This window comes from Galendromus occidentalis, unplaced genomic scaffold, assembly GCF_000255335.2.
Source record: "Galendromus occidentalis unplaced genomic scaffold, Mocc_1.1 scf7180000077191, whole genome shotgun sequence".
NCBI lineage: Eukaryota > Metazoa > Arthropoda > Arachnida > Mesostigmata > Phytoseiidae > Galendromus > Galendromus occidentalis.
The window spans coordinates 191,943-216,114 of record NW_003805179.1 but is presented as its reverse complement, the minus strand read 5'-3'; the positions used below and the strand labels follow the sequence as shown (position 1 = coordinate 216,114).

General features: G+C 49.7%; 1 protein-coding gene across 1 annotated transcript; it reads left to right on the top strand.

Moving 5' to 3' along the window:
- Positions 1 to 490: 490 nt before the first annotated feature.
- LOC100901489 (uncharacterized) lies at positions 491 to 15,126 on the top strand. The gene is made up of 12 exons (XM_029110995.1): positions 491 to 687; positions 2,880 to 3,152; positions 10,608 to 10,696; positions 10,840 to 11,260; positions 11,400 to 11,628; positions 11,796 to 12,113; positions 12,240 to 12,842; positions 12,998 to 13,206; positions 13,432 to 13,757; positions 13,907 to 14,028; positions 14,154 to 14,278; positions 14,381 to 15,126. Exons 1-12 carry the CDS (start codon positions 527 to 529, stop codon positions 14,613 to 14,615), a joined length of 3,111 nt encoding a protein of 1,036 aa, XP_028966828.1. The 5' UTR covers positions 491 to 526; the 3' UTR covers positions 14,616 to 15,126.
- The last annotated feature ends 9,046 nt before the right edge of the window (positions 15,127 to 24,172 follow it).

Below are 24,172 nucleotides of genomic sequence, written 5' to 3'. Positions count from 1 at the left end.
ACGGTCGATCGAGGATTCCGTATATTTTCTATGGAAAATGCCGTGGCTGCTCCCTCTTCCTCCGCAAAGCCGGTTATCCGAGACGCTTCGTTACGAAGTCTCATGAACCCAAACAATCGGGTTCATAATTTCACGCAGAGAGATACAGCGTCGGCGAGAGACGATTTTTGACAGGTGTCACGTGCGCGGGCTGGCCCCGAAAGCGTGACTCATCGTCGAGCAGCATGCCCGACGCAAGGGCGGCTTTGAAGATTTGCAAAAGTGCCGCGCGAGGCCGCCACCATCAGCGAGCACTTCTCTCTGTCTCTTTCTCTCCTATACGGAACGTAAAGTACCCAAGTCAGTAAATACTAGTGTTCACATGGCATAGTGCGAGCCGATATGCAGCCGGGCTGATCAGTTCACCATCGAAGTTCGATAAGCTCGGACAAAGTAGCTCCTAGTGTTGATCCTTCGGAGAAGGAGCACCTCGTATCCTTAGCGAGAGGGGTACCGTTGTTGTGACTTTCTACCGTGAATCCGGTGCATGGAAGCATCGCTTGACATGACCCAGAACTCAATGATATCGGTGGCTGTCTCCAGACCGGCGGATTTGGATCTCAGTAACCTCATCCCGAGAACGAGGCCCCAAATGCTCTCGAGTGACGTAGCGTACAGTTTCGAATCGCATGAGCCCGACTATCAGCGGTAGGTGAAGTCCGCTTGTCCCGAACAGAGTTTCCAGACCGCTTCGATTCCGTTCACGAAGCTTCGTGCCGAGCATCGCGCCTATGCGAATCGGACAAAAGCATATTCGTCGCCATAATGCGGCGAACGCTGAGCGCGTCTCCTGTCTGTGACTCCCAAATTAGGCACTCACGCAAGTTATCAGTAATGCCGTTCCCGCCGATCATGTGAAGCAGCGATTGCGCGGATCCGCGCGCCACGAACGCAGGCGGCCGCTTCACCTCACGCGGCAATCACTGTCGGACTCGAGGTAGCGATGGAGCCGTGTCGGAGTGCTTCAGCACATACTAAAAGCTCGGCACCCAGTCAGACGATTTGACTCTCAAATTTTGACACACCGCGTACGTGTTCGTTCGCACGTAGTTCTCCTTCAGAGCAGGGCGTCAGCTCTTCAGAGTCGTTGCAATGGTCCAGGAGCTTCCCTATTCGCGGAATTCCCTCCAAATCTTCTCGCTTCGGGATTCCGACTCCGATTCAGAGATACATTTGTGTACGCGCCCTCGCGTTCGGCTTGAAAAGCGCCGCAGATTTCGCAGAAATTCTGATCGTGCGGGAAATTCGAGTCGCTCCCGAGAAATGTTCTCCGAAGCCGCCGGGGGTTCGTACATCGGACTCATTCAGAATCACACTCAATCAATCGAGTCATCTCCATCTCGACGGAGTTGGTCGAGGGCCGAAACACGAGCTTGGATTCACGGTCGAGGCTTCCTGTTGTAGCTCTGTTTTTCTACGAAAGCTGCCGTATATCAGCCCACTCCCTTGGGGAATCCTCCGGAACATTTAGCCTGCGCTATCTGTCGCCTCTGCCGCTCGTCGGTTTCGAACGATGGAGCTTTGTCCAACCGCTATCATCGCTAATAATAAGTTCTGTCCCTTCTCAAAACTGTGCGATCATTTGCTCGTACACCGTGAGCGGCTATGGCACATTTTACGATAGCGTCTTACACAATACCTGACAAGCTCTCCTCTGGGACCGTGGAGCGCGGCAGAGTCGCGGACCTCTTCCAGTAGATGTACCGTGACGATGAACTCTTGTACACTTTTTGAAAAAGTGATTCAGACATCATTCATCACGACCTGACTCTGGACCTCGAGATCCGACATGTGTCGTCCACTGGGCGGTAGCGAGTCAGATCCCTAATCAGCCACAAGGCTCCAACGGAGATGATCAAGACTTATCTGTAAAGGCGTTTAATTCGAGGAAAACGCCATGGGAGTTGTCGGCCTTTAAGCCGTTCCAGCATTGTCGTTGTCGTCTTCCTCGCGCTTGTCTACACACTGACCGGCCCGCTGAGTTACCAAGGAGCGAGCAATGTATCGGCGCCCGCGATGTTTCCACCTATCATCTTTCCGATTCAGGCTATTGAGCGTTCCTTGTCATTGCTCTGCGCATCGATAAAACCATTCGGGAAACAAAGGAAACATCGCAGAGATTCAATCGAGTTCGCACGCGAGCATGCGCTCTCTTTCGTCGCCTGTTCGGTGTAAGTGTGACTCGAGGTTTCGTTGTTCCTTGCCCAGCAACGTAAAATCCGAAAGAGCAGAAGAGGGAAGTCAGCCTCGTACAAAGGCCTCAAAATTTATTCAGTTCGCTCTTAAGAGTGCACATTGACTCCATATTCTGGGATATGCTAACCCAAGCGATTCTATTCGGAGCGAAAAAACGACGAGATTTAATTCTACCCCTCCCGACGAAACCAGCCACCAGGCGTTCTCCATTCAACACGACACGGCACCAACATCGGATGTCCATCCTAATTGTTTTCCCTTCTGGTGTTGAATAGAAAGATACCTCCATTCACTGGTGACGTCTCTGCTCATGCTAGTTTCGAGCCCTGCGATATCGCTGCTGGACCCTATATTTTCTGTTTGGCGCCATAGCGAAAAAAAAGTCACAATTCCCCACCGTGGAAACATTTGTGAGTCGAGCCGAACGGATCGGAACATCACATGATCCCGGACGCACGTCAGTCTACGCTTCCATCGAAATCACTCAATCTGAAAAGTATTCGCGAATCTCTCAAAGTTTCGTCCGATCTCGTTGAATCTATCAGCTGATATAGGTTTCCTCAGACCCTCGTAGGAACAGGAGTCACCTGGCCGGAGGTCTACGCAGGTCCGATCCGTCTAAAAGACCGACTTTCTCTCCCCAGGGTGGACTGCGGATCCCCGATCATGACGACCGGGAATATCGTGTGCTCCGATACAGAGAGTGGGGAACTGTCACAGGAGCCGCGAATCGTCATCGGTGTCAGGTTCATCCCAGATTTCCCTCGTCGGAACTCAGAACCGTCCCACGGAGTAATCATGGGCTCTATTCTCATCGAAAAACAGGAAGAACACATGCCAGCCGATGAAGTTCGAAGGATACTCCTCTGCCAGCTCCCCGACGCTCCAGTGAAATTCCTCTTCCTCTCCCGTGATGGGTAAGTTGCGAGCGAGATTTCAGCCTCGAACGCTAGGTCGCCCCATCCAGTCAGAGTTAGCTTTCTACCGGTGAGGAGGTAGCTTTCTTGCCTAAATTCGATCGACATCAGAGCGGCAAGCGCTCCAGGTCGTGAGGTTGGAGCTCGGCGGGATGACAAGTTACTGAAATCGAGAGCACACATTTATTCTGAGCCACTAGTTTTTCCTCCTCCCATCGATGCCCACACCACATTGTACCACGCGACGGCGCCGCTCTAGGATCTGATTGAGGACGAAATATGCTTTAGAACATTGGCAAGTGGATTACCTGCGGCATATGACACGTTCTCCGATGGGCGTCACGATAGTTTCTACGAGTACGTCATGGCTATTTCACCCCGTCGTCGGTGCTATTGTTAGTGCATCTTGGACGACTCCGGCAATTGTTTCAGTTCTAGCCATTATTGTAATCGTGGGTCATTCATCTGTTTCAATGCCCGTCCTTGCACGCGCCCCGGACAAAGTGTTCGGGAGATCAATACAGAGACTCCGTGGATCGCTTTCGCGTCTCATTCAATGACTTCCGTTGATAAGATCGGAGCCCAACCGCAGACCAAAGTACGAGGTCCGTTCGTCCGGAGTCCTGGCCGTCGCGTCGTGCCGCCATGGGTCATTCCCGCCGTGCCGTGGGACATGCCCTCTCTTTGACAAGTTATTTGTTCCGGCAGACGAGAATGTCCTGGTTTAATCCATATGGCGCATATACCATGGTGTACCTCCCCCTCGTATGGTCTGATACATACTCACTAGGCGTTATGATATTTTTTCTCTTTTCCTTATCCCGACTCATTCGCACATTTTCACTCTTCGATCGGGGGCACAGACCTCATTCCCCGGCCGGACACGGGGATGGAATCCGGGACCTTCCCGACGATAGTCGCGTCACGATGGCGCGCGGCCGCATGCGCCGCGCGAATCGACCATTCTGCAACCGCGCGAGTGTCTACAGTGTGCACAGAAGTAGGTTCTACCACAGAACCGAGTTTCCGTTCCATTGAGGCAATCATCATTTTCATTCGGCCGCCCTCTTGTCCGCTCTCGTTTTTGATCGCTCTTAACAAGAAGAGCCGGCCACTGCGCGCACTTGGCTTCAGAGTACCGTGTATTCCGATATGCGCTCCCCGAATGCATCAGGTCACGCGTGATGGATTCGGTTCCGGCTGCTTCCGGCGTACGATCGCTAACGCAGACAGCCACTTAAGCTTGCTTGTTTGAGATGACATGGAAGTGTAGACAAAGTAGATGATACTGACAGCTGCGAGATGCGCAATCACAGCGGCCGGGGGAAGGTACGAGATACGCTCAATGGGCAGTCCAAGTTGGTCCGTTGGCCCAGTTTGAAAACCACGTGGATATCGTTGGAGTCTCGCAGTCTCCGTTCTCACTCAGCTATCTGATCGGCAGCACGTTGTCTCCTTTTGTGAGAACGAAGAAAATTATCTCTCTGGATTACAATCTTTCCTTATCTACCTGAGGAGCGTTGATGGCGGGCATACTGGCGAGTATATCCGCGCCGGGTATGCCCATCGCGCGCGTCGATTGTCCAGTCGGGATGCGTCAATCCACGCTATCGCCATGTCCCCATGTATTGTCAACATGAGCTGGCCGGCAACTCGACGGGCCGACGCTGTTGATGACCCTAATATTCAGAGGATAAGTTGCCGCTTGCTCATAAGTAGGAAACCGCTCACTGTATCAGCGTGAGTCGCCGAATACGTGCTCCGCAGAAACGGCCTGAGCTGCTGGTGGCTGATGTGTATCACGGCTGCTCCTAGCTCGCACATTGTACAAGAAGCGATAATTGTGCTTCAAACGCGGAGACTGAAATGATACAACGAACGAAGAAAGTATCAGATGATAACGCTATCGACGCGAGGAATCCGTCGCCGACCGTCAAATTGACGGAATGCTCGGCAAGTCTGGACAGAGCGCCGATCAAGAATGGGAAGGTCGGGCAGACGACCGGTCGTCCAACGGATCGACCGCCCGGACCACCGACAGAAATCGTCGGCTGCATGACCACGACCATTTACGGTTCTGTTCAATGACTCTGGAGTTCGGATAATTCGTGGTTTCGGGAAACCACGGAGTCGATCTCGTTCCTCGATACGGCTCCAATTACCTAAAGTTGTCGTTGCCTCTCGGCACCCGAAGACGTGTTCGAGATCGATCCTCACTCGGCAAAGAGAACTTCCTCGAAGTGGAGATTTGAGATCTCCGAGCCGAGACTGTGCTTTCTGTCTACGCTTTCTACGACTAAGTTTCCTTGTGTACGTGCCGGGATTCGACTCTGTGCTTAGAATTGGAGATCCGTGGGGGCTCCAACGTCGCTCCCCTCCAATGTATTTGGTTCTGATTGAATTCACATACGGCCATCGCTAGCCCATCATGAAGATGCAGAGATAACGAATAATCCCACTTTTGCTCCGTATGTATCAAGGGATTAGGAAAGTCGGAATTCTGTATCGAGATTTTGACGGAAAAAAATCTTCTCGACGCTCCAATCTAGAAAGAATTCGAGCAATTCGATTTTCCCCTGGAGACTTAATCCTGACATTTAGCGAGAGCTCCTTTCGCTCGTGCGGACTCCTTGCGGGCTTACGCCAACTACGTTCCGACGCGTATCAGTCGAAACTCGGCGAGGTAAACATGAGAACGAGTCCGTCACCACGAGCCCGGTCGTCCGGCTCAAACCACGCTCATAAGCCGTCAGCCCTGTCGAACAGAATGAATCTCTTAGATATGCTCCAATGGCCGACAATTGTTCTGCCTTGGTGTGATCGTATGTGCCCGCTCCCGGGACAAAATTTCGCCCAAACAAGCTCTACCACACTAACATAAGCTCCGAGCAAGTCGAAGCCACCGATGACGGATGGGACTTGGGACTGCCCGATCTGACTCCCGCAACGCATAGCTGGAGTGAGGACCGAGGACCCGTACCGAAATGTTTGGGGTTGGGGAAGGATTGTAGGGGAAAAATAAGGACCATTCCGAAAGGTGATGCGGCGGTGAGCCGTCTGAAAATCATCCTAAATCCAACTTTGGTGGATCCAGCTCAAGTTCGCTCGCTCTATTGTTCTTTCAGAGCTCCAGTTGACTTTGCCGAATCACGTTGCGTAATCAAGTGGTCGTGATAGGTCTGATCTTGTTATTCTTACGAACGGCTCCGTCGTGACATAAGTGAATATTCTCCCTCGGAGTCGCTCCGGAGCGGATACAATCCACTCAGCTTCCGATCTCGGTGTTCTCCGCGGCTTGAAACACCGGGAATCGGAGGAGTTTCGCATCTGAGGTCGCCGCAGGCTCCGAACGTATCTCATCGCTGATTTTCGATTAGCCGCGGAACAGTTACTCTTACTATTCGCCAAAACGATGAATAACTTGAACGGCGCCAATGACTGAGACATGGAGTGATGCGTAGTGTAGTGTAGCGTAAAGCAAGTTTCACAAGTTGCGTTGACTTCAACCGAATCGTAAGCCATCCATTGACTGCGTGATGACTCACCATGGCGGGGTGACGTCAGCACAGCAATTCATCGCGAATCTGGCTAACTTCGGCATTTTCAGCGCTCGTTTTCTGAGAAGTGTCGCTTGACCCTGCCGCTTCGACTCCGCTCCGTCTAGACGAGCATTCACTCAGACGGGCTCTTTTCGTGCGGCGTGTGATCCGAAGCAGAACCGGACGCTTCTGATAAGACCTCGAATGCTTCGGCAGACGGACGGGCACATTCTTCAATAGATACACTCTTCCGAGTCGTTCCCCATCCCCCGTTGGAGCTACTCATGACCGAGTACCCGAGAATCCAAAGCATAAGAGAGACCTCTTATGGGGGATTTTCCGTCTGAGGAACCTGGATGAACACCAATGCGGATACTCGGAACTCGGAGGCTTGCCGATGATTGGTCCTTCGTTGGGTGGCGATGACCTGCCGTGAGCCTATCGCGTCAGCCTGAGAAACTCCCGTTCGTATCCTCCGTTGTGGAATCGCTCATGGCCGGGCGAAGCAACGCTGGATTATTTGCCGTCGGCAATGTAGGTGGACGGAGGTGTACGTTCCGTTACCGAGAATCGTATCCTTCGAAGGAGCTCGTCTAATCAATTTCGCGTCTGACGCACTCGGCGACCCATTTGAGAAGGCTGACCTAGCGGAAGGTTTCGGATGTTTCCATCGTGGGTTGTTTCTCTTTTCCTACGAGCGCAGGATCGAATGTAGGCACTACAAGCGCGAACGTCTGCTGCGTGTCTCGCATGCTCAGCCGACTTGACCTCGTTGTTGTCGACGTTGCCGTCGTAGCTGTCTTCAAGCTCGAGAATCTCCCCATCGTCCTATGGAGTTCCATGTCGGTGTCACTCTCAATAATAAATCAACGATAAGCGAGATATACGGTGAGCGGAGCTCCGGATCATCGACGAGTCCCCAAATCGCCGACTCTTGAGCATGCTCCTTGCTTGCCATTGATTTCTTATCATTGACGCGCGTTCCGGGAAAAGGGGTCCGTTTGTCTCATCAATGCCACGAAAGTGCATTCTAGTCGTCCTAAAAATAGCGCATGAACGCCGGTGGTGCTAGCCTCAGTTACGACTTGACGGAACTCCGGCAGTTTCGCTCTTTCGCTTTTCGTTCGTGAGCAAATTGAGAGTAATTATCTAGAAGAACTCTTCGCAGAGTGCAAGCGATGTCGCTGCCCGCTACCATATACAACGGCCGCTAACGGTGTTCGTGTGACAGACAGCATCGGCGGCGATGTTGACAACGTTTTTTTTTTCTAATGGCGGCATCGTGGGTTATTCCGCCGACTGACCTTGACGTGGTCGACGGGCCAGTCAACCAGCGGAATCAATGATCATTGTCACCTCGGTTTACTTCCTCCACGTAAATACAACCTCTCCGCGCTCCTCCGTTCACGCTCCCTCGCCACTGAGTCGCAGACTTGCTTTGCTTCGATGGATTCAATTCGCTTCTGTCGGCGATTGAGCTCTGGGAAAACCCGTGTCGTTTCACTATCTGTCCAAGCGGAAACAGGGAGAGCGATCAATTCTCGTGGCGGCGCGGTTTTCGTAACGAGGCCTTCCGAAAGCTAGACATCAGAGCCCTCGTTCATTGAAGGCACGGATACGATCAAGTCGACATCTCGGTATCTAATCGATTGGAAGGAAAAAGGTGATCAGTGACAGCTCGAGTTATTCCTGATCAAATCTGAATGTTGCTGGTCGCGGGTGGAGGAATTCTCGAATTGAATCAAGCCCGGTCGACAGGTCAGCATCGAGGCAGGCTCGGGTTCTCGTATCTGTGTATAGCGATCGGTGGCACGCGACAAATGAACGATGAAAACCGATCGCCCGTTAGGCCGAAGAGGGAGCATTGGACATAACATTTCTCGCATACCCCCCTCTCGCAGGGACTGGTTTGATCGTATTCACCTTTTCCCAGATTCCCCCCCCCTCACACCTGATTCGACGTCACTCACCAGAGGGAAAATGCCTCTTTTTTATCGCGGAGGTCCCTCAGGGATCGTCACGAAAGGAATGAGAGCGAGCAATTCGGGGATTCAATCCACTCCTTCATTCCTCCGAGGATGAGGCTTGAGGATACGCAGTATTCCATTCATTTAGTAATTCCTCCATTTCTACGCGAAAGGTCAACAATCAGCAAGAACGCTTGATACTCCATCAGAGATTCGCAGCGGCGGGCAAGCTCAAGGAATGCGCTCTTCTCCTCTCTTCTTCCCGTTTTATATTTTTGTTGTTACCAGTGGCCCAAGATGATAGGAGGCTTTCCGAATGGCGCTTAGAGTACGTTGGCCGAGGTCTCCGTTTCGTTGTTAATCATCTATCCCGGCCTAATGCGCTCTACCACAGTTCCTGTCAGACTTGATACGACGGGTGAACGAAGCGAGTACGGCTCCTTGAGAGATAGTCGCGCATTGCTTGCCGTCCTTATATAACGAGCGAGACGGGGGCCTTGTCCCGGAACTCGTGGCCGCTCTGCAACAACGTCGGCTCGTAGAACCGGAAAGTTCCGGAAAGCTTCTCTCGTGAAAAAGAGCTTCGAGGAAGACCCGAAGATTTCTTAGTGAGCTCTCGTGGACAAGAAGCCTTACCAATCAGCGAATCGGTCGAAGTCCTCGCGACAAAAGGCGAAATTCCAAAAAGAGCGTACGGCACTACTCGTTCGTTCTCTGACTCGCATAAAACGATTAGGCGTGATCATTCCAATGACCCACGGATGCGAACAGCTTCCAATGAAGAAATAACCTGGCGCCAAGCTCCCCACTAATCTTTAGTGAGGGTTGTAAAGCGGCGTTTCCTTTCTCGTTTCGGGAGATCCCTAGACGACATTGTTCCCATGAGGACTCGAGAATACTCCTCTCGCGGACCGAGAACTACGAACGGAGGTAGTTCTCTCATGACAAGACCTCCAGACCCAGCTGCAAAGAACGGTCGGGGCTTATGGTTGGGACGGACAGATTCGAGGGGGGATTCTCTTCCTCCGTTCATTCCCGACTTCCGAAGTTGTGTCGCTCCTCCTGTCCGCTCCCGGATGCTCTAGTGTCCTTCGCACGCTCTCCCTCACATTTCACTGCTAACACCTTAGCTTTGTATCGGGGAACATTCGCTGGAAAATACTCTTATGTGTTCTCTCGCGAGGAGAAACGCGAAAGGCATCACAGACGTACCCTCGGGCCGATTCAAAAGTTTCGTACTGGCCTCAGCGTTCTTCGTCGTTTCGTGTTGACCTTGGGGTCACCTGACCACCTGAGCGTCCTCTATCGCTCATTTTTTCGTTGCTTCACGGTGCGCTCCTCCGCACTCGGTCGGTTCACATGATCCCGCCACGGAGTCTTTCTAAAGCTCCAGCATTGCGTTTTATTTAGAAGAATCTCAGGTTTCGATGGGAAATTTCTCAATGAGTGATTCCAGCACGTTCGGTCAAGTAGAAACAACGTCCATTAGTGAGTTTTTTTCTGGCAAGGGAACTCCCGAATGAAACAACATGAAAAATTCGGCTTTCTCTAATTCACTCGAGAATACGACAGCCAGGAAATGCCCAACGCCGCCGTCGTATTCGATAATGTTGGGAAAGTACGTTCATTCAAAGCGTGAACGTAAATATTTCTGAAGCGGGAACGACAGAAAAATTTGTGCGCCGCGATATTTGATGGCTGAATATTCGCCGAGACCCGAGTGGATTTGAGCCGAATACCGCACGATCTTCTTGGAATTTTCCCGTCGTGCTCCCTCGCAATCGAACCAATAATACATATTTTCGATCAATCATCTACGAGAGTCGTGTGGCCAGGCGCCGCGCTCCGCGCACTTTCGGACATGAATGGGCCGAACGATTCTCGTCGCGGACTTCCGCGCGTTGATGTCTGCCGGGAGATTACGATTATTTTTGTTTGCCTCGTTCCAGATCTCCAATAAAGATAAAACAAGAGCGGAACGTGACGCTGCAGTGTCTAATTGCTGAAAATCAATCGCTGCGTCTCGTGAGACAATATGGTGAGTTCATCGAGTCGATTTCTCACGCGATCCGCCCTGAAACAGAAATTCGCATCCCACTTGTTAAGGAACAGCAGAATCAATCCTTCCGCTGCTCCCTTCATTCGAACTCATTAAAACGTTACACCTTCGGTGAATCGCAGAGAAACACAAAGTCGGCGTCCAATCCGATCGGAATCGGAAATTCGGTTACGTCTTCGTCGAGAACAACATGGTCTTGCGGCAGGTCCGTGACGTGATCTGGGAGCAACTCTTCATTGACCAACAGGGCTTCGACGACGTTCCCTCTTCGAACAACTCATTTAATTTCCTTGACTCGTATGGCTTCCCGATCGTCTCAAAACAAGAGGTGTTCTTCACCGTGCTCGACATAGTTCACAACTACACTATCACAATCCAAACGACACAAAGATTCTGTGCACTGGATCAGATCGATCACTCGGATAGGGAGAAGATTGAGCCTGTGAAAGTGCCGTCTTTCGCCAAGGTGCCGCTGCGGCAACCCGAAGATAAGGACACGCCGAAAAGATCGAATAAGAGTGTCAGCATACACGAACCTAACGAGCAGTGAGTACGCATTCATTTTCTGTCGCAGAATTCACACGGGAACGCCCGGCTCCCGGGGAAGGATTTTTCCGGGGGTGGACTCGATGTAGTTGGGGGCTCGTAAGCTACAATATACGATTATATTCGTCTCTTGCAGTTTGAAATGGGAGATCTTGATCAGTTATGCCCGAAAAGAGACCGAGGAGCACGCACTGCAGCTGAAGGAAGAACTGACCAAGAAAAATCTCCGAGTATTCCTCGACGTTCATGAAATCAACGGCGCTGACGACTGGGCCGATTCCTTGAACAACGCCATTAAAAATTGCAAAATTTTTGTGCCATTGGTCTCTCCGCTCTATGGTATCACGAAATGGACAAACCGTGAGGTGGGTTCGAGAAATAAGATCCTTGATGGATGGAAATCCGAGAGCGCTTCCAGAGATCCTCCTGGCCTCTGTGTTCGTGAAAAGAACGAAATTTTCACACCTGACTCGATGGCGCCGTTTCCTCGTATCACTCATTCTAACAGGAACTTCCGAATCAAACAATGCAGGTGAAGATGGCCGACAAGCTGGAAAAGAAGATACTTCCGGTTTCGTTTGTTGATAGCTGGCCTCCAGACTGTCTCGCTATCCAATTAGCTACGATTCAGTACATTCACGCGTATAAGGGAACGACAGATCACCACGACGATGAGGGATATTCCGGGGATTCGCATAGTACTAGTCTTCCTCTGACGCCCACCAAAAAATGGGACGCCAAGCACGTCAAACGCGTTGCTGACGACATTTCGAGGATTTTCAAAGCTGAATGTGACAAAGAGCGGAAGAATGCCGTGCGTAAATCTGTCAAGAGGATCAGTAGCTCTCGCGTAAGTACTCTGCGCTCGCCTTCGATTCAGGAACAATCAAAAGACCAAGTACCTTCTCCGGCTGTCCACCGACATTCGCACCGAATTATATACGATACCGGTACGCCTAATTGAGTATACTTGCAGCCAACGCCTCGGAATTCGGTCCTGCTGCAGACGCCTGTCGAGGAGGTCGCCTCCTTCCCGCTAGGCGTCCAGGAGGCGAGCGAAACAAACCAGAGCCCCAAGGTCAACGAGAAAATCGACATCCTCATCTCTGCTCATCCTAAAGAGAAGCTGAGAGCAGATCAGGTCATGCAACATCTCAAATCGAAGGGCTATTCGGTCTGGTCGACGACGGAAATGGACAAAGAAATACAGAAATCGGGACTCATCAGTCCTCTTGGCGATCCACCGCACGCCCACACGAACTTCGCGTTCTCACCTACGAGTCGGAATCTGAACTGGATTCCAGAGAGTCCTAGTGAAGGACAACACACGCCCGCCTCCAGAGTTGGATCCGGCGAGTCGGCGCGCCTCAGAGTCGCTCAAAGTAACCATTTTTCGAAGAAAGCAGCTCAAACAACGCTCGTCATATTCCTGATTTCTGACAGTTTCCTGAGGAGCACAGTGTCGATGCAGCAGGTCTACTATTGTCAGAAACGGAAGCACGTCATCGTCGTGAAGACTGAACTCTCTAAAGATCTTCCCTGTTGGTGGGACTCTCTCATGGGCGCGGATAGCATCGACGTAAGTTCTGAACGGGAGCTCGGGATTCTTCGGGACGAGTCCGACCCTGGAACCCGAGGCATCCCGCTCGAAAAAATTATACCATCTTTTCCTGCTCATGACCGTGCGAGGACGGTATTGCTTGAGAGTTGTCCGAAAAGATCGCGAAATTCCAGATCGAAGCTGCTGATTTCAAAGCTCAACTGGATAAACGGGTCAAGAGCGAGCTCAAGAAATCGGATCCCGCGAGCGACAATGAAACCGAGGAGAAATACATCTGCGAGAGGTGGGAGAACGAGCTGAAGAAACTCCCCTCCCAAGACGGCTGCGTCTACGTGTCGGGCTCAACGAGGGACATCGATGAGCGAACAACGAAAATCTGCGAGTGAGTTCAAAGCCTCTGTCTGTGTTATGCGTCTGGATGGAGCAAAGCCAAATCTCAAACGTCCAGAAAAGCAAGCACCAGGAGCAGAAGCGACCGCTCATGACGTTGAATTTACTAGCCTAATAAATGACCAATTGACAACCAGCTCATTCATTCGCCAGGCCGATATTGATCTCTTTCGATCCCGCTCCAATCCCGCTTCAATGTTTTCTCTCGTCCTTACAGTGAAATCGGGAAAAAACTCGCTCTGGTAGCTTCAATCACCTTGATCACCGGAGGTTTCTACGGTGTCCAACAGCTGGTGGCCAGAAGCTTCTTCGAAGCGCGGAAAAACCGCGCAGCCGCTGCCGACGCTGCACCGTCGACTGCACAGTCCTTGTTCCACCTTTTACCCGTGAGAGATTCCGGCAACTACGCTGACGATGCACCTCAAAATAGCGACGGAACGTTTCGAGATGCTGAAGGTGGCAAAACGCTCTACATCGGGGACTCGATCAAGGAACGGGAGCTCCTCGTCGGGAGGACATTCAGCATTTGCATCCTCATTGGAGGTCCGTCAAGGTTTAGTCGGTCGAGGCAAGCACATTTGAATTATGCATGCGGGCACGCACCTTCGGAACTAACTCTGCCTGCTGCATTGTTCGGACCGGTGCTCCTGCAATCAAGTTTCTCAAAAGATTTGTGCCTTTCTATCTTCCAGGGGACGCCCGCGCTGCCCACGAAGCGGAACAGTTCCTGTGGAACGACCATTTTGTAATACCGATAATATCGACGGGCGGCGCCGCAGGTGGCGACCACAACCTTGACGCCAAGATACTCCAGGTTAGACTCCAGGGCATATGACAGAAATGGAAAATCACTAAATCAGTCGACTGCTGAGTCATGAGCTCGATCATCCTCCACGAGACCTTCTTTTATCCGTTCTGAGTAGTTTTGCTCATCCTCAGAGCCCTCATTGTGTCGATGAGGCGAAATGGGACGTACTGAAAGCTTCAGACGTGCCGCCGGAAGTTCTCGCCGAGAACGTTATCGAAATCTGGGACCGGCTACATACTCAGATGCTCGCCTTGGGGTAAGTGTTTTTCCCACTTTTCCAAGGTCTCGTCCTTGGCTCGACGTCATACCCATACAGATTAATTTAATTCATTTATCGGAATGATGAATGCTTTCGCAGACGGAGACCCGTTCGTCTGCTGCGCCATCGACCGGTTGTCGTGAAAAAACGTCGACGCTTTCGACCCGACGCACTCGACGTGGACAATGCCGGGGAGAACAGCGTTCCGTTCATGGTTCCGGCGGATGATGAGGATGCGTCATCGCTGGGCTCCATCGAGAGACCGACCTATCTCAAGAGCTTGAAATGGATGCGCGCCTTCAGCCTATTTAATCGGATCTCGACACACTTATAGCAATGGAGACTCGGTGCCCGCAGGTGGCGCTTCTGCTACTTCACGCGTCGAACGAAGCTTCCTGCTGGTGCCGACAGGAAATCCTGAAAAATCTGCCGGCGGCCTCGAGGAAAATCACCCGCTGGCCGCAAATTGCGCGCAAAACTCCCCGAGGGAGGCTCACGGGATGTAGTTTTCCCGCTGACTAAGTTATGATGTTTAACGAATGCTTAGGAAAATTCAGTTGTAATGTATGGTCACAAAGCTGGGAAGAACACGAACGTGGTCAAGGGGCGAGCGAATCGACGTAGTATTCCCCGAATGTACGGGAGGGAATCGTGTTATCACTCCTCGGAGTAAGATCCTTCCATGATAGATCTGTATGGCGAAGACTACCCTCACTCACGTCGCGTCGTATCTCCACCGATAACACTACAGGACAATGATCGAATTGCGTTGCGAAAAAGCGTTGACGGCTTGTATAGATTGTAAACGTACAAAGTATCATTGACGGAGATATATATTCATGTGTACATAAGATATACAAAATAGACGGGACAATCGGACGGTGCGCTATAATAAAGAAGATCCATCGACGATAATTCCCTTATTCTTCCGCGCCGCTACTTACTGCGCGGATGGTTCAAATCGCAGTCATCGAGTTAACACCGCCCGACTCCATCGAGTACCCTGAAAGGTTAAAGAAAGAACTCCTCGCTGAATCAGAGAGCTTTTCTGTCACATTTCCGAAACCGGTTCTTTGACAGTTCGTTAGCTCGAACTATCCGCGACTCGTCGGATAGTTCGATCGGTGTCGGAGGAATGAGTCTTCCAAGGGATACTCAACTATAACAATTGAAATTGCAATCCGTACACGGAAGAGACGGAGTTCGACGGCTTTGTTTCCGTTTTGCAGAGCTTGTGAAGATGGATACTATCGTGAGCGTGATCCCCCAGAGAAGGACTCCTTCAGAACAGGATTCGCTGGATGTACATAGCCCATACCAGGGAATTTCAGAGGGAGCAAAAGGAAGCACCTACCTTTCTCAGGGCCTCAGGAGTGACTGTCGATATTCTTCGACATTCCGCAAATGATATCATTGGTGGCGGGAGTGTCTCGTTGAATGCGTGCATATGGTATCCCCAGGAAGAGCTCAGAAATCATGAGAGCAAAGCTCAATCCTCTCTCGAGATCGTCATAGGAATGCCCAGGAGTAGCGGAGAATATCATCGGTCTTGTACATAAGTTCCGAAACAAGGGTCAAAATATTCTTTTACCGCGCTCGCTACCTTGCAGAGAATGTCGGCAGCCAGCGCCTCGATAAGTCAGTCCGGCCAATGAAAACACAGATTTTTTTGTTTGTTGGCAAACATTGTTAAAAAAATTTCTTCGATGGGTTTTCTTTTATTTACATTCATATGCAGTACAAACTGTATAGTGTCATCATGCTTAAAAAAGCGAGAAAGCAAAAACCACTTCATAGACTTTCATGGATAACACTATAATCAATATCATCGTATTAATGATCAACTACAGCCGTCGCACAACCCGCCGTTCTCGGGCCGGCGACGAGGGTGCCGGGCTTCCACCGGAGATACGCTCTCCGGTGGAGACGCGACTTGTGTTCGAGAGCCGATTTTGCTTGTTTTTCAGCAGATATATCTGAGATCTTTCGATATTACATCACCGTCTGCAAAACCTTCATCATACTTGATTCGATTCCTCTCACTCTTCTGAGGGGAAACTTCGTGTACGGAGTGTCATGTAGATTTGTCTGTTGAGTACTCACGTGGTTAGTTTAATTCTCAAAACTGACAGCGCTGCTTCCGGTGGAGAGTTGGCCAGAGATGCGCTGTACTCGAACCCGACTCGACGTCGTATTCTCAATGTCCGAGACATTGTTCGTTCCGGTATTTTGTTCTGATTTCCAGGATAAAATATCGAGCCAGAAAATTTAGCTCTGCGGTTGTGTCGTGTTCGTGGTTGTGCATGGGCGTCTGTTCGTGTATAGTTGCATGCGGTGAGTTGATTGATTGGTGGGTCCTCGTCTCTTAAATTAACTGTCGAACTTCATCGAGGACGAGAATTAAACTCGTTCTCTGTTTGTCCTCTGCTCGAAATCCGCTTGGGTTCAAATATTTATTAGTGGCGAGATGAATTCCCTACACCTTAATATTATTAATATCGTCGTAGTTATTATTGTTACCATCATCAGCCTCGTCCTCTTCAATTTCCATTACCGTCATTATTGTTATCGATAGTATTGTTATTATTGTTGCTTCGTAGGCGACATCAAATGACTTCTGCGGTGTGAATTATGTTGTTTTCTTTGTCGTTGATGTATCTCTCCCTAATTGTTTCTTCCTCGCCTCGAGAGGTAATGATAGCTATAAGTGGTCAACTAGTGCTCTGATGTTTGTCCACAGACCAGCGGAGCGGGCAGGCATAGGGAACCGGGAACTCAGTCATCCGTCGTCGTTGACGCCAGCGCTTAAAACTCCGCGCAGACGGTCGTCAAGACTGATTTCGGCTGAACCAGACAGTCAACAAGAAACAAAAACACACTCCGAACAGCCTGTGAGAGTTATTCCAGTGAATACGGACTCGCCGCCAGCGGTCGACAGCTTCTATGGAAGATGGTCTACGGAGGTCTGCATACCTCCGAAAGAACCAGTTCTACTTTTTGGTTAGCGCCGCGCCAGCTGAAGTCGGCCGAAGTCCGCCTTAGCGGTCACTCGGAATAGAGGCGATCGAGTAGTGTTCCTCACTGGTGGGTTGTTCGAACGGTTCCCCCGGGTCAAATCTACTCTAGAAAACTCACAACCTCCTGCCGTCCAGGTCAAGCTAGCATCTATAGAGCTATGTTTTAATAGTACTGGTAGTTGTAGTAGTAGACGACGACATGGTAAAGGGACAACAGCGAGCTCCTTTCATCACCCTCATCATTATGATGAAATCGGAAGAACTCCAAACAAAGTTCCTTGCAAGTAGGTAGTACCACTAAACACCGTGCCACTCACTCGGGCGGAATGGCCCGAATGAATCTCTGGGGGAAAGTTCATCCCGCCCGTTTTAATGGCTTCCCGGCGCTCGATGAAAGCGACCGGATAACGCGAGTAATTCGGGAACGGCCGCTTGCACAGGTAAGGCTCGTTCCTGCTTGAGTTTCTGTTTGTCTCTTAATCAATAGTTCAAGTGTTGGCTGGCTGGCAAAATGTATGCGTCAGCGCCGAGGAGTAATCGTCTCGGACTTGATCAAGTTGCGAGTATGAGTAGTAGTAGAAGTAGTAGTAAACAACGTTAGCCTCTCGGCTGTAAGCCGTTATTCAAAGCTACATTCCCTCCCGATAAATTATCATCAACACATCAGGCGTTCTGCCGCACGTAAGAACGTGTAGAGGCGGTGAGACAGCGTTCAAAAAACATCAGCTCGTACATAGGTGTTCGTCCGTCAAGCTGGTGAACTTGTTCCTCGCACACTTACTGAGAGAGAGATTGAGACACGAATCAGCACACGGCCAGTTTTCCAGACGGCTGGCGAAATCTAGTGCGTTGAATTTACAGGACCCAGATCTGGCAGTCCACCTCCGCGACTCGGCTAATCGGAGAGTCGGAAATTCGGCATTTCGAAGCGAAGCGGGGATTCAGCTCGATTCGAACAGCCTTCATGGAGTGCCAGCCTATGTTATTTCTCCAGGACGGATAATGGTAGACTGCCTCGATCAATGCAAAGACTGCTGCTTCTAATGCGGCGGCGGCTGCGAATGCTGCCTAAAGACGGTCCACGATGACCTCTCGCGCGACGTCAGAGACGGTCTTCCACCACTGGTTCGACAAGCTCAGAAATGTGTAGCTCTATCACCGGCCGAAATGACGGTTATAGTTTCCGACTTCCGATTGGATTGGGGGATCGATCGTTCTACACTTCTGAACTCGAATTTTCGCGGTGGATCGTTATAGAAGCGATTTCCTCACTACTAGAAGACGGATCATTTTGGGACGAATTTTCATCCACGACCAGACACAAGCACTTTTGAGTGCTGCGGGAGACCACGAATATCGCTCGTCCTGGCTCTCCGACGATGATCCCGGGAACTGTTTCCTCTCCGTCACTGCTGATGAGTTCCCCACAGGGTTGGCATACGGCCGTTGCGATGATGGCTCGTGGATTCTCAGAGCCTCAATAAGATAAATGTTTGTTGATCGTGGGGGTCAATAATTTGATCTCTGACGACACGAGTCACACGACCTTTGTAAACAGTTTGGGTTTTCGAGTCCAGCAAAAGTCGCCGGAATATGAGAGTCAACCATCTCCGCATTCGAATTGAGTAGCATCGGTATCCTCGATTCCGGCAACATGAAAGCGGGCGCGCCAAGCCCGCAAATCAGTCGTCTGCCCTGCTGATCTCAGTCGGATGATTTTCGATATTGTCGATATCAAGATTAATTATCTAGAAGAATAGCTGTTATCATCATCATCAAGAGTCGCAGAAGACCAAAGCGTTTCTGCTTAAAATGGATATAAACTCTATGTAAGCGAGCAGCGAGAAGCACTAACCGGTTCTCCACAAGGCGTCAGAACAGTTTAAATGGACCGCCGACGCCGAGGGAATTTTATGTTTGTCAAACTCACGGTGCTCAAATAGGTTTTCACAACCACTACTATCGTATGTCTCTAGGGTGTCCCCCTGTCTCTCTTTCTCACGCTGTTGCCTCCTGTCGTCGGCTCCCTCTGAGAGCCTCGTGAACGATGTGAGATGTCCTCATTCACTCTCCACGAGATAGAGCTGTTCAACGAGACGTAAGCGTCAAATATGCGGTCACGTTAGTGGCTCTGTCTCCGGAGATACTGACCGTTTCGTTTCACATCAGTCAATTACTCCATCAACGAGGCGGGAGAATCGATGACCACTGCCTGCGCAATCCTCTTAACAACGCTTGTTCGAACGTGAACCTTCCACGCTTGTCCGATCTCCCCGCAGCGGGTCACGACCGCGCACGACAAACCCCCGAGGGGAATGAGTACCGAGCACATCCTCTTCAACTGCCCGCTTGGAGCTCACTGTGTTGAGTACACGTTTGCGGTTTTCCGTATTCACGCGGGAGGAATTTCAAATCCGATGCGGATGACTCGCCATGGAGCGATTTCTTTGGGATGAAGGTACCTAGTTTTGTTTGTCTGTAGCTTTGTTTGTCTGCCGGTTTAGAATAGCCGTATCTGTTCGGTGTTAACTGTCGTCTACTATTGTCGCCATCGGTATTCGACCATATCGTTCTGATTACACAAGATGAATTTACAACGTGTCCTACAAATGGAGGACTTCGCGTATTCTCGTCGGAGTATCTCCTGAAAACCACACTGACCGAGGGCAGCCCACAGAGTCCAAAATCACTAACCAGAACTAGCACGTTAACTGGATACGAGTGCGGCTCGCTCATCTCGTGAATCCAGCCAAAGTCGAAGCATAGAAAGAGTTGGGCGCGCCTCATTTGGTGGTCTTGAACAAATATACTGTGGATCTCTGATCAACTTGTAATCAACTTTTCGTCATTTCTATCAAGTGAGTAGCTAAGCACATCACTCGATCCGCATCTATGTATAACCTGCGTTCGGTAATGACCTATCGAAGTTTCACATGTTTAGCATTCTTGCTCGTTCGCTCATCCGATCATTCGTTCTACTCATTATTACAATCATTCCTCTGTTGCACACTTACATCTCTCCTGCATTCATAATCATCATCGTCGTGCTACCGGTCAGAGAGTCTACGTTTCGTGTGTCCGAGCAGTCACACGGGCGAAACTGACAGCGATACAGCATGAGGATCGCGTCATCTGATTCTACCTTTTAACGATCACGTATCTCGACGATGTTATTCTGCTTAGGTCGACAGCTTGGGTCGACTTGCCCCGCTTGCGTCGCAGAACGCTCATCCGCACCGGTAGGTAAATTGGTATAATTCTTCCTAGAGGTTGCGCGAAGTTTTATGGGTGTCGACGGCTAATCGACGGTCGGAGAAAAGTCTTGTCGAGTCCTCGACTCGTTGTCGTAAGCTCGATGTTTCCATTCACGCTCGCACGATCATGAGGGAGTGTCACAGTATCGCTGCCTTTTGTCTCAAGTTACTCCGTATCAGTTCATCGTCGGGTGTGTGGAAGAAGACGTTGTTCCACATCATGTATGGAGATCTTTGACTCCATCACCTCACCGTCGTTCTTGTCGATCGACGGCAGTGTATATGAATATTCAGGTTGTTAAATGAACGAGCCGATATAGAAAGATAAATGTGAAACATTCCGAGTACTTGCCTTGGGCATATTTCGCTTCTGTCGATTTTTGTCTTTTGTGGGTGGGATGTTGTTGGTGTCTCTGTTATCCAGTCAATAATAGTCAGTTAGTACTCAACTATACTTGCATATATTGCTCTTGCGTCTCCAAAATGATGTCTCGTAGATCAGAATTATATGGCGATATCGGTATCGATCGCTCGCCTGCATTTGATAATGTTCATGAACCTTTAATCATCGTATCATCATCATGATCATACAAAAATCTTCAAATCAACAGTCAAAACCTCCCCGTGAAATTCTTGTGCTGACGTCGTCTGCTGATACTGTTCGCGTCGGTCGAGTCCGATACTCGATGAATGTAATTGTCGTAATTGTTGCTTCGATATATTGTTGTTGTTTGGTTGATTTCGTTTGTATTCCCTTGTTGTTGTTGTTCTTGTTGTTGTTGTTGTATTTTTTAACTGTACAGAGCTGTTATTTTCGTTCAGATGATCCTTTCGATCAGTGGGCTCTGAGAGCTGCTCAAGTTGGACTCGGTGTGTTTCGGGCACACTCCCATAAGTAGGTTATGTAGGGATGCGCTAGCACAATACACAGTCCAAAATTAACAACGAATCTTCCAGGACTCAAATCACAACATACCATACGACAAGGTAAAGACGCACACACCCGGTATGGCTGGACTTCGCTGTAGAAAACTTACTGTTAGGCTCTGTTGGAAGAACAGGACAGAAAGGTTGTCAGTAGCGAATATTTCGTCACACCAAGCCAAGATCGACTCGGGTGATTAGGACAGTTATTATTACGTGAAAGATTCTTCATGAAGTCGAGGTCAAAAATACGAATTCCATTCACGATGTAGGAGGAGGGACTTGCACTGGAGGATAATGGAAGGCCTATGATTCTTATGAATTCGTTCAGGAGAAAAGGTTTCTTTGGATCCATTTGTAGAATAAATTGGTGAGAGTGTTTTCCAAGCGGTATTTTTGTGTATGGATGGGCTTCGTGAAATATTCGGATGTATCCGTGTGGAGTCGACGCGGTAACCACTGAATTTTCCATTCAGGCAAGTTCGGCGCCGGATTCCAAGGAGTCGAGTGCAGAAGTCTTTTGAAAGTTCGGAAAGACGTGCTATGAGAGTTCTGAGTTGTGTTCAAACATAAAAAGTCGAAGGGCGTCAAGTAGGGTGGTTAGTTTGGTTCTGGCGTCTCGGAGAGTGGATAGATAGGTTCGGATATACGAAAAGTATCGCATTCCGATTCCAGACCGTTCATGGGTGCATATTTCACCTGTCATATGGGTTTTCTGGTCAGTTTTGTCTCAAGTTAAACGAAATTCACAAGTTTGTCGTACGACTGTTTCGCTTTGGGTCGCCGGCCAACGAAGGCAGACAACCGGGGCAAAACTCCAGGACAAAATTGAAATTGTTCGGTTTCCTGAACAACGTGGCTGGGATGCATTTCGATCAGATTGATGACATGGTTCGTCAAATCGTGGCTGTTGTCGAAATTGTTTGTATCGTGTATCGTTTTTGTCAAGACATGGGGTCCGCTCTTAGTCACATTTCCTTCTTCATTTGTTTCTCTTTGCGAACAACCATTTGGGTGTTTGCATTGGTGTTGTTAGTAACAATGGTCGTTGCCGGTCGCCGAGACTGCTTACTACTGAGGCTCGATAAGCATTCCCTAGAACGTTCTTCTGCTTCCCGTTTGTTCGTCGGTCACAAAGCTTGTTTGCGGTTCATGAAGTCTCGATTTCTAAGTTCAAAGTTGAAGCTCTCGCTTGCTCACTTGCACCCAGCTTTCCGGTGGAATTTTCTGTGCTGGGTGTAGGTTTCTTAGTCATGCGACTCGGAGTCGAGTCGCTCAAAGCCATTTGTTGCTTTAAGGCGGCCGCTGCTGTTGCTACTAGAATGCACGTTTTCATATGTCTCGACGACAAGAGAGAGAGAGAAAAGTTTTCCTTGTAACAGTTGTTGTCGTGGTAAAGGTTAATCTGGGAATCAGTCGGGGGATTTGGAATACTCTGAGCAATTCGGAGGCAGAGGGTTCGAATATTATGTCAGGGTAAGGGAGTGTTTGAGGGAGGGGGGAGAGGATTTTTCGGAAAGTGAATCAGCAAGGGATTCTTGAGCCTATTGGGTTTGTAGTTGGGAAAGTGAATCAGCAAGGGATTCTTGAGCCTATCGGGTTTGTAGTTGGGAAAGTGTAACAGCGGTTCGGGAATCAGGGTCTGGGGTATTGGGTTGATGGGTCATGATGGGTTCTGGGTTGAGCGGTATAGGGGACGAGACAGGTTGGAATGTTCGAATCGTCGTCCTAGAATTTCGGATCGCCGGGTTCAATCGTGATGTTTGGCAATTACTCTTGGTCGTCACTTCTTATTAAAGTTAAGAATAATTGAATCTCGTAAATCTCCATAATTTCATGAAGACGTAGCGAAAAATCTGACAATTTTTGAAACTCTCAATCGGAGTCTCTAGAAACGTGGAAATATAGGTTCATAGAGGAACGATAAGTTCCTTTTATAAGACCGATCTCATAAGGAGGTGATACGATTCCAGTCGAAAATCCCGTCTTATGTTTCCAACCTTGGGCAAGGAGCTAGAACGCAGGGATTCGGGAGTGGCGGGGGAATGGGGGAAGGAATGAGAAAATGTAGGGGTATCAGGGCAGTGCGATGGATTTTTTCTTCGAAGATGGTAGTCGGAATCCTATTGGGTTCAAAGTATTCTGTTACAACGAGAGAGATAAACACATTCGAGATCTTTTGGGTGAATGAGAGATGGCACCATAGTTATAGATAAGACATACAGTGGATCATGTCGATTGGGTCGACGATGGGGGAACGTTCTTCGGCATGTTGCGTTCAGATGCATGTCGCGCCAATGAGGCCGATTCAGACATTTTTCTTTGATTTTTGTTCGTTCGTCGCTTATGCACTCGAGTGAGCGCGGGAGAAGTGTGTATGAAGTCACAACCTCTGGTAGCAGCGTCAAATTATTCCAAATATTGGCGGGAACTGGCGAGGACATGATAATCCGGTTTCAACAGAAAGCAAGCTCCTGCTAGCTTCCATAGATTTCATTTATGGAGAGATTGGTTGACGTTTGTTTCTTCGCTCATTCATTCTGCGTCATTGATACTCTTTGATGCTGGTGGTGGTTTTTGGTGTTATTGTTGGAGCACAAAACTTGGGAGTGTGTTGTACCGGTCGACCGACCTTCTCGGGGTGACTGCGAGCCCTCGAACCCTATTTTGATGTTCTGGGTTATACATACTTTAAC